The following is a 14,578-nucleotide window of genomic DNA, read 5'->3' on the forward strand; positions in this document are numbered from 1 at the left end:
ATAGTTATTTTGTTTTTTTAAAGACATTCAAATATTCACTTCAGTGAAATGCTTGGTCTCCATTTGTGTAGATAAAAATAAACATTTTAAACAGAGAAATGAAGATGTGTTGATGATGTGGAAAATCAATGTTATAGATATTTAGGCTCATTCATAAATTACACACAGCAACTATAAAGAAGAGATAATAAATCAGGTGCAGACAGATGGGCAGTGTTTATGGCATCTGATGAAGAATATTAGTATTAAATAGTAAAAAGAAGAATTTCTGATAAAGTATGTGATGTAAACTAGTTTTCTCCACCCTTTGACATGCCAGCATGAATGCTGATGATGTAAATTGGAACATTTTGGTTCTGCTCTGTGTGGGGGGGGGGCTGGTCTGCAGTTAGAGACATTTTATCCACTTCTTTGGCTTTAACCTTTAACCAGAGAGATTTTAAAGACTTAAATAAACATTTGACGATGGTGATTTTTATTTATGAGGCATGATAATGATGTATTTACTGACATAACACAGAGAGACAAATATGAGTGTGGGGGTGAGTGTTAACCCCCCTCCCCCTCCTCCTCCTCCTCCTCCTCACCCAGGGGCGGGGCCTAACTGCAGCGGAGGCGGGGCTTATGGGGTGCTACGGCTGAGTGGAAGGAAAGTGGAAAGTGAGAAAATACCTTGAATGGACAATCTGGAATAAGTAAGTAAGTCTCTTTTTGCGCGTGTGTGTGTGGAAAAATAATTTGTGCTGCAGCTCGGAGACTCCGCCGGCGTTTGGAGCTCTGAGGGGGGAGAGCCGGACCGGAGAGCTCCTCTTTCCCCCAAACAATAGTCGAGGAGGACGCGATGGTCGCCTTCCTCCTCTCCCTCTCTCCCCCCTCCTTCCCTTTCCTTTTTTTTTTTTTTTTTTTTTTTTTGGGAAAGCCACAGGGGAAGTTTAGGACCCTCATTGTTTTGTCCACGTAGCGATCTTAAAGGTGTGAGGACGCTTCATGTGATTCAGAGGAAATAATAATAATTATTATTATTATCATTTAAAAAAAAAAAGACGCGCCCGGAAAAAAAGAGCGAGCGCGTCCAGGTTCGGCTTTTTAGGCCGAAGGGTTTGAATTTTCAGAGAGGGGCTCCATTCATTTACAGAGAGGAAGAGGAGGAGGAGGAGGAAGGAAGGAAGGAAGGAAGGAAAGAAAAGGAAAAAGAGGAGGAGGAGGTGGTGGAGGGGGGAGGAGGAGAAAGGACGCCGGGCTTTTCTTATTTAATTTTGGATCATTTTGGCACCAGGACGCGGCCGAGCGCGGCCTGGGAGTCTCCCATTGTCCGACAGCAGCCTGCTTTCTCTCTTTCCAGGACGCACAACTCTTTCTCTGGGCCGTGGACGCCGCCGGCTGCCCGCAGTAAGTTGGTGGTCTTTTGTGCATGTTGGATTAAGGCTGAATTATTACCGAGGGAGGTGGAGGTGGAGGCGGAGGCGGCTGGCTTCAGGTCTGCAGCTTTTGGCTTGTTGCGCCGTTCAAATGCACCAAAATTCAAAAGAGAGACGGTGAGAAATGTAGAAAAGGCCCCGACCTGCTTCACTGAGGACTCAAACAGGATCCAGAGTCCTCAGCAGATCCTGTCCGGTCTACCAAAAAGCACTGAGTGTTCCCTGCCTGCAGTGGGCTATCATTATCATTATTATTATTATTATTATTACAGGGATTAAAACAGAAAACACAGGAACTTATCACTGTGATGCATTCAAAGACCAACAGTGTGCTCAGCTGTTTTCCTTTGGAGGGACATCTTTTGCTTTTCAGCTAAACTTTGAGCATTTATCTCTAAAATGTCTGAAAATGCATTGAAAAAAAAAAAAAAAGACAACATACATCTAACAAGCCCCAAAGAAAAAGTCTGCCTCTTCAGGAAAAGTTTGACCAATTAATCATTGATGATGATGATGATGATGGGTCAAAGTCAGGAGAGTTTCGACTCAGCTGGTCAGTTTAACAAAGTAATGAGCGTTTTCACAGGTGGACTACTTCTGTCCAGGCAGACGCAGCCGGTGTGTGTGTGAGTATGTATTATTCAACAGATCTGTGAAACTGAAAGACTAAACCGCACAAACACTCAATCAATAGATGATGTTTTTTGGAGAAGCACAGCTGTGCGCTGACGTTCAAGGGCAGGAAGGATGATCACGGCTGGTTGGTTGTTATTCTTATTATTCTACGTCACAGAATCAAACTGTTAAAAAAACCGTCACAGGTTTTGAAAGCAGAAGATGACGTCTCGTAAAGTATTTTAACGTCAAACCAAAACAACAGGACAGAAGCAGCATGAGATGATATCTGAAAGTTTGTTAAGGAAAGAGAAAATCAGTCGCCTACTGATTTTGTAGGTCTTCTCCTGTCACCAGCAGGCTGTTCCCTGAACTGGATGTTATTTTTAAATAACAGATAGAAATTAATTTAGTTTCTCTGCATGGCGTTTTGGATTGTGGGACGAAATCTCAAAACCTGAGAGAATGAAACAGAAATGACCTCCAGAGGAGCAAATAGGGAAAAAAAAAAACCCTGTCTTGTTTATAAAGAACTGACCAGCTAAACTTTGGTGTCTTTTAGAGCTGAAGCCGACAAAAATCGAGCAGGAAGTTATTTCTGTGTTAGAGATGAAATGCTGATTCAGCATCTCTAATGTGAATCGTTTCATTTTATAACATTCATTTTAAGTACAGTCAATGTTGTTGTTTTGTTGTTTTAACTGTTGGATCAATTTAAAGCTTCCAGCTTTGATTTCTAGACTTGTGATGGGCTCCTTTCACTAATGCAAAGACCAAGTGAGTCACCAAATGAAAAAGTGGCAGATGAACGGATGAAAACGACGGCTGAACCGCGTCAGTCTCATCGGGCCACTTCCTGCCGCTGCTGCACTTTGTTTGGATATGAAGGCAGATTGTACGCAGGGGTCTCTTTGAATCACAGCGCTGAGCAGAGGACAGGCTTGTTGATTCAACCACACCCTGTTAGATTTGTACACACACGCACAGACACACACACAGACACACAAACACACCTGCTCCGGTTTGCCGGCCATGTGCACGCGAAGGCTGACAGTAGCAGTTGTCTTGTTTTTCGCTGGTTTTACTGATGTCGTCGCAGGCGGCAGTGGGTGGTGGTCAGGCCTGTGTGTGTGTGTGTGTGTGTGTGTGTGTGTGTGTGTGTGTGTGTGTGTGTGTGTGTGTGTGTGGCCCTGGCACACTGATGAGCCGGTTTCCCTGCTGGAGTCTGGGTGTGTGCACGCTTATTTTCACAGTTGGTATATCGGCCCTCAAATGGCTTTTGAGTGGAGCTGGTCATTTCGGAGATGGCCCAGATTGCTTTTCCACCCGGACAGCTGCTGTCTCTGTGCCAGCAGCTCAAACTGTTTGATGACAGCTTGATTTCTTTTAGCCTCGGGGAACACACAGGCCGTAAAAATCCCACATCTGCTTTTTTCAAACGTCTTGCGGCTCCAGCTTCGTGTCATCAGCACGGTTCCTGATGAATTTTGGCTGCTGTCATTCGGCATAGATCGGCTGGTTTGAATCATCTGTTGGGCAGCCTGATCCTTTTTTTTTTTTTTGGATTTAATGCCAGCATCTTCACTATTTAATACTCCAAACAGACCGTAGATCAACACAGGAAAGATTATCAGAATGATTACAACAGAAATGGAAGCACAAGTTCAGATCTGAGAGTGATAAAGATTCAGGCAGAAGGAGAACATCTGTTTCGTTAACTTCTAAAGGATTAAATAACCAACTCACACACATTTTGTTATTCTGAAGTCACAAAATGTGGGCTGGATATTGGAGATGGACTTCACATAAAACAGCCGAATGTTTCCTAAATAAAAAGAAATATATTTAATTTGAATGAAATCAACTGGAGAACTTGTCCACCCTTTTAATGGCAAATTCCAGGTTTCATTACGAACACATAGAAACACATTTTGGTTGATTCCGTCCTCCGTATGTTTGGACCTGGCTGTGCTTTTCATTACTTTTGTTCATAGTGAAGTTTCTGCAGCTGGACCGACGACAACGTCCTGAGGAGGAATAACTCGACCAAGAGAGATTCATTTTGTGCAGCTTTGTTCAGGATGGCCTCTGATTTTATTTACCCTAAATCTTATTTAAGAAAATAGCTGAACCAAAAGGATGAAGTTGTTTTTATTTAAGCGGTAACATCTGCAGAGGATGTCATGAATGAATAAGAGATGAAATTGTTTCCAGGATTTGGTTGGTCAGACTTTGGACAGAAGCAACAAGGTGACTAAATCGTATGTTGATTACCTGCTGAATGTCTTCAGTTGTACAGAAAACATTTACCTAATGAGGTTTTTATACTGACAGTTCAGATGTGAGACCACACACAGATCAGTGGACCGGCCTGTTGTTGGGTTCAGTCCGGAGGTCATTTTCTTTTTTTAGAAATCACACCGAATGAAAGAGTTGTGTGACTTTAACAACAACAGCAACACAAACGCTTTGGGTTTGTTTTTGAACGGGTGCTGCCGGCTGAAGTTGATGAGGGGTGTCCCGGCGTGGCTCATTAAGTAGGCCAGAGGACAGTGGGATGAATAGGAAACCTAATCCACTGCACCACCGGACCACACCTTTGGAGATCAAGTGTTCTGCCATATTCAGGCAGAACGGGCAGCAGAACAGACAGGCTCGTTTCAAAATAAGGGTCAGAGATACCGCAGAGAGCCGCAGTGCTCAGGGTGCAGGCGTCTCCCAGATGCCTCAGCTTTGTCCTCCATTTTTTTTTTTTCCCCAAACAGGACGAGACAGGAGGAGAGTTGTTGTCTTATATGATTCACCAAAGTAAGTTAGATTTATCAGAATGGAAGTAATTATGTTTATTATGGTAGAAAAAGAAGTAGGTCGTCATCATTCAGCCCCCCTCCCCCCCGACACAAACCGCCATTTCTGAGATTTTTTTCTTTTCTTTTTGAGAGCATGTGCGTCTCATTATGTGAGTAACAGGAAGATGAACATCAGCGTCGTCCATCTGAAAGGTTGATGATGAAATCTGATGTTAGTGATTCAGAATGAGCTCAGGAGGAGCTGAACTGGGGGGGGGGGCAGATTTCTTTAAGGACTGTGGCCTCAAAAGCCCACAAGATGAAGTTTCTGTAGTTTTGTCATGTAATTGTTGTGGCCAAATTGTCGTATGAAGATGCCGCAGCTTCCACTTTCCTTTACCGCATGAAAAATGCCGAACCAATGAAAATATTTGCTTTTGGTCATTGTGATTTTTATGACGCTGTGGATTTTATTGCTGCTGTTGGGATGATTGTTGTGGCGCCGACGTTAGTAACCCTCTTCTGCTGTCCTGGGTTCAGTATATATGCATTTACACTCACCAACAAGTCATTGTGGGGAATGTAGGACGGACACGACGGAGGTTTAGGAACAACTGTGAACATCAGCAGAGAAAATCTGACGATTTGGGTGAAAAATATTCCGTTCATGACCTCGGCCTGTTTGACCGCTTTACTGGGCTCTCATCAGATCTCGTCTAATCAGATTTTGGTTTTGAGGGCTTTTACTTTTACAGTCACTCTCACAACAAACTTTCAAGACATCGGCAGTATTTGCTCAGTCCAACCTTTAGCCGTCGCTGCAGGGATTTACTCTTCTGTTCTTGGTCCTGTATTTGCTCCGTAAAGCTTCCAGCTACATACGGGCCCTCCATAACTTCGCCTGTCGTTGCTAATGAGATAGAGATCTTTGTCTCGTTTGTATCTGTGAAGACATGTAGTGTTAGAGAGACAACTTCAAGAGTCATCCAAGTTATTTTCATAGATTTACAGTAAAGGCAAGTTTATTTGTCCTTTCGATGTGCTTACAGGAAACGATAAAAGAAGCATAAGAATCAGAAGCAAAGAGCAGATTATTAAAGAAATAACGTGCAATCAAACAGTAGGACTGAATTTGAAACAAACACTGGAGTTTGTAGCTCAGCAGAGGGGAAGACTTGTTGCTGAGTCATCTTGTTTTGAAATATGGACTGCATTACTGTGATTGTTATTTTTTTGGAGGCCGAACATAAGAGCCAGAGATGCATTCAGATAATTTTTTTGGCCATCATTTCCCTGCACAGGAGGCCAACTTCCAGCTAAACTCCCACCACCACCAGATAGAAAACACAGTTTAGATTTGGTCTGTTGCCAGTCAAAAAAAAAAAAAAAAAAAAAAAAAGTCTGCATTGTGCAGATGCTTTTTGTTGTTGTCGCTCGGACATGCTGCTTAAATCTGCTCCTTAGAGGCATCAAAGCGTTACTTGACTTCCTTTAAAGTGCATTTTCAGTGTCATGTCATGCAGTTCTGTGTTATCTAAAGTATGAATGTGCTCCTGTTGCGTGCAGCAGTCAATGGGACAGTTTCCTTTTAGTGGAAGAGCAAAAACTCTGCACACCAGTTGCTCATTACTGCAGAGCAGCGTACGGAGATGGACCAGGAGTTTTGTGGTTTGGAGCAAGCATGCTGTTGAGTTTTTACACATGGCTGCAGGGCTGCAGCATCTGTTCTGGTGTGGTAGAAGTTCGTACGTTTTGTTACTGCATGAAGGGCAGTTCGTCCTTGGAAGGAATATGAATGGAAGGCTGTAAAAACAAAGGAGGGAAGGGTTTGTGCGTGAAAGTGGGAGAAATGGCTGTCATACAGTGTTCGGCTGGAAGGGAAGTGGACTTTGGAGGACAAAAGTGTTGACGGAGCATAAAAGCCACATTAGGTTAAAGCAGGAGCCTGTAAAGACGGTGACGGCGGATAACGTCCCCCTTCATTTCCCACAGAGGTCCAGTCAAAGCCCCCCCCCCCCCCCCCCCTTTACCAACTAACCGGCGTATGACAACTCCACATCCGTCATGCCAGCACTTTTTATTTTGGCCATTTTTCAGCAGCATGGCGAACAGAGTGGCAGAGGGCGGCGTGAGGTCAGGTTACCACAGCAACTGTCAACCTCCATTCTCGCCCCCCTCCCTCCTCCAGCCGAACACCCTCTTTCATCGCCATGGCAGCGGAGAGGCCCCCGTATCCCGGGGGAAGAGGGGAGTGCGGGAGGGAATGTGAGACGGCGAGAGGGAGGGAGAGGGCAAACAAGTTTAGTGAAAACACAGTAATCCAATATGGCCGCCATTGTGTGTCTGAGCTTGACTGCGGCTTCAGCTCGCTCTGCCGTGAGAGGAGATACAGTCGTGTGATGATTAACCTCGGACTTAAAATAAAGACGTCGCTGAAAGCAAAGCCGTGGGTCAGCGGGTTAATGTGCTTTATTGGGGGTTTATCACGGCGTTCAGGGTGACGGGTTAGATTCCCACAACAAACACGGACGTGGCGCTTAACTCAAAGGCTTATTTTACATCATATTTGTACAGTTGAAGCGACCAAAGTCTGTCTGACTGATGTTCACTTTTGAAACTTGATGCTAATCCTGATCGACTGATGTTTCCCCAAACTGCACAATTCCCACACTCAGTCTAATCTTTCCTTATCTGATAGGTACTGACTGAAAATCTGTAAAACATCTGCCAGGAGTTCACTCTTAAAGATAATTCTGTCACTTAGTCAACAGAAAATGTCTCAAACTTTTTTTTTTATTAGCTGACTTAATGATCAACTTAAAAATCATCATGATGTGGAGTTGTAGAAATAATGGTCAGAGCCAAAGTTGGTTCGAGTTTGCTGTTAAAGGTTCTGCTGTGTCTTAACCTTAATTAGCAGTCGACTTAACGGGAATAAGAATTGTGTATTTACGTATCGCAGGCTCCAATATAACAGTTCATAACCGCTCTTCTCAGGGTTGTTTCGGGATGATTTTGTTTTCTTCTTCCAGACGTTTCGGTTCCTAGTTTAACTTTTTGTTTTTCAGCGTGCTGTGTGAATGGCTGATATGGACAAGTGCTGCCAGACGATGTTTATCTTGTTGATTGTACACAAAACAGGACGCATTATATGAAAAGGAAGTTCTGCCAAATTCAAAATGGACTCCTGGGAGCTCGAGGAGTGTCTTGTAGATGGCCTGGTGCGATAGGGTTTGGAAATACGAAGCAGGAAGTTCAATCAGGGTGGATTGTGGGATGAAAGGATGTTAGTTTGTATAACAGGCAGATTACTCCGTAATCTAGATGAAAATATGGACGGCAGGGTTGAGATCTACTGCAGATGCTGACGTGAAACAACTTTCTCTCCTGTATCTCTCAGATCACGGCCGCTACAACTCTTCCCTCTTCCTCCTCTCCTCTCCTCTCCGTCGCCTCCCCCGTTCTCCCTCCTCCCTTCTCCTGCTCCCTCCTCATCGGCCTCCAAGATAGATTCCCTCAGGAGTAAGGTTGACCTGCTCAAGCTGCCCCTGGCTCTCTCCACCAAGTCCATCTCCGAGCGCAAGAGCCAGCTGGGAGGAGTCGGCGAGCAGCGCGGCACGGGGGGAGGAGGAGGAGGCGGGGGTCGCAAAGCCCGCTCACCGCCGACCCGAGACATGGACAACGAGTCACAGTACTCGGGCTACTCATACAAGTCCTCCCACTCCCGGAGCTCCCGCAAGCACAGGTGACATCATCAGCGTTGTTTTGCATGTCTTCTTTGGTTTGTGGGAAGTATCGACAAATATTTTTTCTTTTCTAAATTCAGTCTAATTAAAAACTTTTAGCCGGCAGTGGTTGAATTTAATATGAGAGTCACCGATGCTGTTTTTTTCCCCTTAATGTTTCTAAATAAAATGTATGTAATAATAATTAACATGAGCTGAGGGAGAAATATTCGGCCATGAAGGAGTTGTTGTTATTAGGAGAATCATTTCTGGGAGTCAATAAGAACAAAACAACAACACCGTGTCTCTTCCAGGGATCGGAGGGATCGTCATCGCTCTAAGAGCCGAGACAGCAGCAGTCGTGGAGACAAATCGGTCACCATCCAGACTCCCGGAGAGCCGCTGCTGGACGCGGAGTCGACCCGCGGAGATGACCGGGTCAGTCGAACAAACAGCTTTCTGTCCTGCAGTAGGAGGATTGTTGTCTGGTAGCAGTTTTTACGCCTCTGACGTCTCCAGTGTCTTCTCTGTCCGCTCTGGGTGCGTCCCGTCAGTCAGGAGGGAGAGCTGAGGGGAGCAGCTGTTGACATTTCTATCTTAAGATAATGAAGAGGCCTGTTTTCACTGAGGAGCCTTAAGTGACGTTTTTGCTCCTAGATGAGGTGAAGAGGCGTGAAGGAGGCAAACAACTGGCCGACTGAACCGTGAAGTTCTCTCATTGAATTCATTTCAGTCAGCAGAGAATTTATCAGCAGCTGTTTTGATCATCACATCATCGATTTTTGAAGCAAACATGTTAAATATTAGTTTTTTTCTTAGTCAAGCCTGATGGAGAATCGGACTGATACAAATTATGAAAGTGGGCTAATTTTACTATTTCTTTGTGTTTCTATACAAAGTTACTAACCAATTAATGGGAAATGATGAAACACAGTAATAACAATAAGTTTGTAGCAGCTACAGCTGAAGAGGTTATCTTTATAATTATTGTATGTTTGGAAAACATGATGCTGACTTATTGTTTGTCTAGTGAGAGATGAGACGATGATGATGTTTCGTTCAGGTGACTTGTTTCATAAAACAAACTGCCAAAAACAATATTCCCATTTTAGCAGGCAGATTAATGACTTTGTTAAAAGACTTAATTGTCTGTTGATGCGCTGATCAGTGGAACAGCTCATCATTTCAACGCTGAGCGGGTCGTTAAAAGCTTCGGAGTCTCTCTGTTCATGTTAATTTTTCTTACATTTAGTATTTAAACTCTGGAGTCTTTGTGTTCTGAAAATGAAAACAATCTCTGAGCACACAACTCTGTTCGTCTTACAGGACGACAACTGGGGCGAAACCACCACCGTCGTTACGGGTACCTCCGAGCACAGCATCTCAAACGAGGACCTGACCCGCCTGTCCAAAGATTTAGAGGAGTCGACTCCGCTCGAGTGCAAGCGCTTCGTCGGCCCGGCGCTGGGAGGCTGCCTGAGCTTCTTCGCCCTCGTCACGCCTCTTGCCTTCCTCATCCTCCCGCAGGTCCTGTGGCGTGACACCCTGCAGCCCTGCGGCACGCCCTGCGAAGGCCTCTACGTCTCGCTGGCCTTCAAGCTCCTGGTCCTGCTCATCTCCTCCTGGGCGCTGTTCCTCCGCCCTCCTCGCGCCACCCTGCCGCGCTTCTTCGTCTTTCGCTGCCTGCTGATGGTGCTGGTGTTCCTGTTCGTGGCGTCGTACTGGTTGTTCTACGGCGTGCGCGTGCTGGAGCCCAGGGAGAGCGACTACAGGGGGATTGTGGAGTATGCCGCCTCGCTGGTGGACGCGCTGCTCTTCATCCAGTACCTGGCTCTGGTCCTGCTGGAGGTCCGACACCTGCAGCCGGCCTTTTGCCTGAAGGTGGTCCGGAGCACGGACGGAGCCAGCAAGTTCTACAACGTTGGCCACCTCAGGTTGGTGGAACTGGTCCTGGAAACAGATCAAGTTGTGCTCAGAGTTTCATTTCCTCTTTCCTGCACGGCTTATTTCCTGTCAGCCTTCACTTGCCTTGCAAATAACAAAAGAATAAAATTTACTCTCAACTACAAGTACGGAAAAAATGTATTTTGGACAAAACATCACGATGTCGGGCCGGTCGGCTCTGCACTGACCGCAGCAGTGATGATTGGCTCTGTGTTTCAGTATCCAACGGGCGGCTGTCTGGGTGTTGGACCGTTATTACAACGATTTCCCCGTCTACAACCCCGCCCTGCTCAACCTGCCCAAATCCATCCTGTCCAAGAAGATGACCGGCTTCAAGGTTTACTCCCTGGATGGTAAATACAGCCTCACCACATCTGTCTGCTCTTCAGCTCTTTGAGAAGCAATGAAATACCTGAATGTCACATGCACTAACGCCTCTGTGTGTGTGTGTGTGTTGCTGTTGTTGTCTCGTAGAAAACACCACCAATAACTCCACAGGTCAGTCCCGGGCCATGATAGCAGCTGCTGCCAGGAGGAGAGACAACTCCCATAATGAGTATTACTACGAGGAGGCAGAGATGGACCGCAGGATCCGCAAACGCAAGGCCAGGTCCGACGAATTCCTCACTCATAACGTGTGACGTGATTGGAGCTGCAGACAGCGCACAAGAATATCAGAGAAATCCAGTATTGTTTGTTGCAGATGTGTTGTTAACAACGCACAGGTTGATTTTTATTTATTTATTTATTTTTTTCCCAGTGAAGTGTAAAGTGAGCAGCACAGATGAGTGTAATTTACATGGCGGTCCGGTTGTTTTTTGTCGAACCCGACCTTGACGGTCATTTTGCCTTCAGCGGCAGCGACATCACGTCACCTTGTTGAACTGTTATAGAAACCCTTTTTTTTTTTTCTGAAGTTTCAGACAGCCTGTGTTTTCTAACATCTGGTCCTGTTTAAGTCTTTGCTGTCCTCCATGCTCCACAGTCATTCAGTTGTAATTTTAAAAAGTATTTTGTTGTTTACACACAGTCTGCTGAGAAATAACCACACAGCCAGCTACATCTGTCAAACTTTGAGCTTTTTTTTTTTTTTTTCCTGCCGGCTGTGTAGGCTGGTGGTGGCGGTGGAGGAGGCCTTCACCCACATCAAGCGTCTCCACGAGGAGGAGGTGGCCTCGTCGCCCAAACACCCGAGAGAGGTGATGGATCCCCGGGAGGCGGCCCAGGCCATCTTCGCCCCGATGGCACGAGCCATGCAGAAGTACCTGAGGACGACCCGTCAGCAGGCCTTCCACAGCATGGAGAGCATCCTCACACACCTGCAGTTCTGCATCACGCACAACATGACGCCCAAGGTGAGTGTGTGACCGCCGGCACAAAGGCGACCTTTATTAACACAACCACTCCTAAACCTAAACGGACCCCCCCCCACCCCCCACTTCTCTGTCAGGCCTTCCTGGAGCGGTACCTCACCCCCGGCCCCACCATGCAGTACCAGCAGCAGAACGGCAGGGGGCGCCAGTGGACTCTAGTGAGCGAGGAGCCCGTGACCTCATCCCTGCGGCAGGGTCTGGTGTTCTCCCTGCGACGCCTGGACTTCTCCCTGGTGGTCACGGTCACGCCGCTCCCCTTCCTGCGGCTGGGGGAGGAGTTCATCGACCCAAAGAGCCACAAGTTCGTCATGAGGCTGCAGTCGGAGACCTCAGTGTGAGGGCGTGTCCCCGAGTGTCCCCCTGCCGCCGCCGCCCCCCTCGCCACCTTCCCCCTCTCTCCCTCCTGCCCGATCACCGATGTGCGGGACACGCTGAGGCCTTGCGGTCTGTTGTAGTCCAATCATTTCCTCCGTCTGTGACAAAGAAAGGGAGGGTTTGCATATCTGACGCCTCCTCCTTCTTTTTTTGGAACACCGCAGATGCTCGGATATCAAACTGTGATCAGCTCAACGATTGTCTAACCCTGGAAATAATAAACGGATGCCTTGACTTTTCCTTTTCCTGTGTTGTGAGGTCTTTGGCCTTACAACACGCTGTAAAAAAAAAAAAATCCCTTTTTTTGTGAAGGGGACTTCTTTTTTTTTTTTTTTTTACTGTAACCACTGGACGACTTTACTGTGCTGACTCAACACACGGACGCCAGAGGACGATTACATCATGTCGGCCACTCCATCTGTCAAGTGTCCTGAGAGCAGACCAACTGGAGCTCAGCTGTGACTGCCGCGCTGGTGTAACACTGCCTCTGGGTTCCCTGTCGTATTGTTTCGTTTGACATGACCGTGACTGTTTTTATATTAGAGGGTGTGACTTTTTGTAAACTCACAGAATGTAGCATTATGTGCGTTGCATTAACACGTTGCTTTCCGGCGGCCTCAAGGCCAAAATGTTTGGTTTTTTTTTTATCTCACTGTAAGGAAAAATGGAAGTACATTCCTCCTCCAGACTCTTAAAGCTGATGATTGTTTAAATATGCAGCTTTAGTTTTATTCTACACTGGCTTTATTTTTTTTACTCATTACAGTTTTAACAGGAAATATGAACAGACACCCACTTTACGACTCGTATCAACGCGCAATCTGCGTCTCATTTGGATGAATGAAACTTGTGAAAGCAAAAACGTCAGTATTCGTCTGTAAGGTCAGCATGGATCAGGCTTCAATCCTGCAAGCAGCTGTTCCAAAGTACTCTGAGCCCACAATGTCCTGACTCTGAAGCTTTCAGCCACATCCTGTGGTCTTCCTCAGCTGATGGGCCTGCTGGGTCAAACAGTCGATTAATCTGTTGGTTGGCCGACAGAAAATCAATTTGTGGTAAACAGCTTTGATGGCCAATGAGTCACTCAGTTATTTTATGAGCAGGAAGGATAAAGAAATGCAGCGACGCAGCAGAGAAACTGGGCTGGGCCTCGAGCACAAATGATGGCAAACTAATGAATAATGAAAATGATAAACGGACGCTGTGCTGATGTCCAGAGGAGGCCTGAGGTTAAAGTGTCTCTGTTTGAACAGAGGTCAGAGGTCAGTCCATTTCTAGATTCACCCACCTACTAAAGTACAGCAGCTCCATCTGCTGAGGAACTTGCTGTAGTTTCACTTCAGATAAGAGGCAACACTTTCGATTTCCTTCATACGAGTCACCCTTTTTTTTTTTTTTTTTCTTCACTTATCCGCTGCGCTGTTATGGAAATTATTTTCATAACTTTAAATCTGTCCAAATAACCAAATCCCTCCATCACCTGCTGATCTTTGTTTGAATCCAGTTGATGCCTCCAGGTTGTGTGTTAATGCCTGCTGTGAATGGGATCTGTTCCACACACTAACGATGTGCACAACAAGGACATCAGCTGTAGTGAAACTACGAGCTGCCTTTTTGTGGCTTTCTATTTTGAATGCATTTCTAAAAAATCCCAAACCAGACGTGTGATTGTAACTCTGCATTGTCACTGCAGCTCCTCTGCAGCAGTAGCACATCACCGCCTCGCCTTGTGCCACGAGCCGAAACAAGCACAGTGAACGTGCTGCCTCCTCCTCGCTCTCTCAGCCTTACTCTCCAGATGTGGAGGAGAAGCATCAGGCCACATCTGTCCCTCATATGAGCTCCTCTTACTTCTATTTTTGTTTCCCTTGGTCCTGAAAGTCGCCTGATGTCGAGACTTGAGCCGCTCTGTTGAATCTACCTACACTACGTTGAGCCACAGCACGACTGACTGCTTTCCTTTCCAGTGAAAATGTGCTTTAAAAAGCCTGTTACATGTCAAAACAAACACACACACACACACACAAAAAAAATCCACGTACCAGGTCTGCGTAAGACATTTCATCTGAGTGATCAAAATGCAGTTTGTTTTTTTGTTTTTTTTAAAGATGCATGCTAGAGTTATTACAGGCTCCAAAACCTTTTTATAATAACTTGTTTTCTATCATTTTTAAGGTGCCTAAGTTATGATGATGCAATTTTCTGAATGTTTTTACTTTTGAAAAACAAGTGGCTTGTAAAAAATTTGTAGATTGTCTTGTATTTTCTTCCTTTTGGTAACTGTAGCTTGTATAGTGTGCTAGGCATTTGTTTTCCACTATTAAACCATTTATTCCTTA

General features: G+C 45.7%; 1 protein-coding gene across 1 annotated transcript; it reads left to right on the forward strand.

The window, feature by feature from the left end:
* The first annotated feature begins 1,186 nt into the window (after positions 1 to 1,186).
* LOC115057468 (vang-like protein 2) lies at positions 1,187 to 14,578 on the forward strand. Its single transcript, XM_029524602.1, has 8 exons — positions 1,187 to 1,389; positions 8,223 to 8,567; positions 8,862 to 8,985; positions 9,874 to 10,481; positions 10,711 to 10,844; positions 10,966 to 11,101; positions 11,603 to 11,846; positions 11,942 to 14,578. Exons 2-8 carry the CDS (start codon positions 8,497 to 8,499, stop codon positions 12,200 to 12,202), a joined length of 1,578 nt encoding a protein of 525 aa, XP_029380462.1. The 5' UTR covers positions 1,187 to 1,389; positions 8,223 to 8,496; the 3' UTR covers positions 12,203 to 14,578.

This window comes from Echeneis naucrates, chromosome 17 (genome assembly GCF_900963305.1).
Source record: "Echeneis naucrates chromosome 17, fEcheNa1.1, whole genome shotgun sequence".
In the NCBI taxonomy this organism is placed as follows: Eukaryota; Metazoa; Chordata; class Actinopteri; order Carangiformes; family Echeneidae; genus Echeneis; species Echeneis naucrates.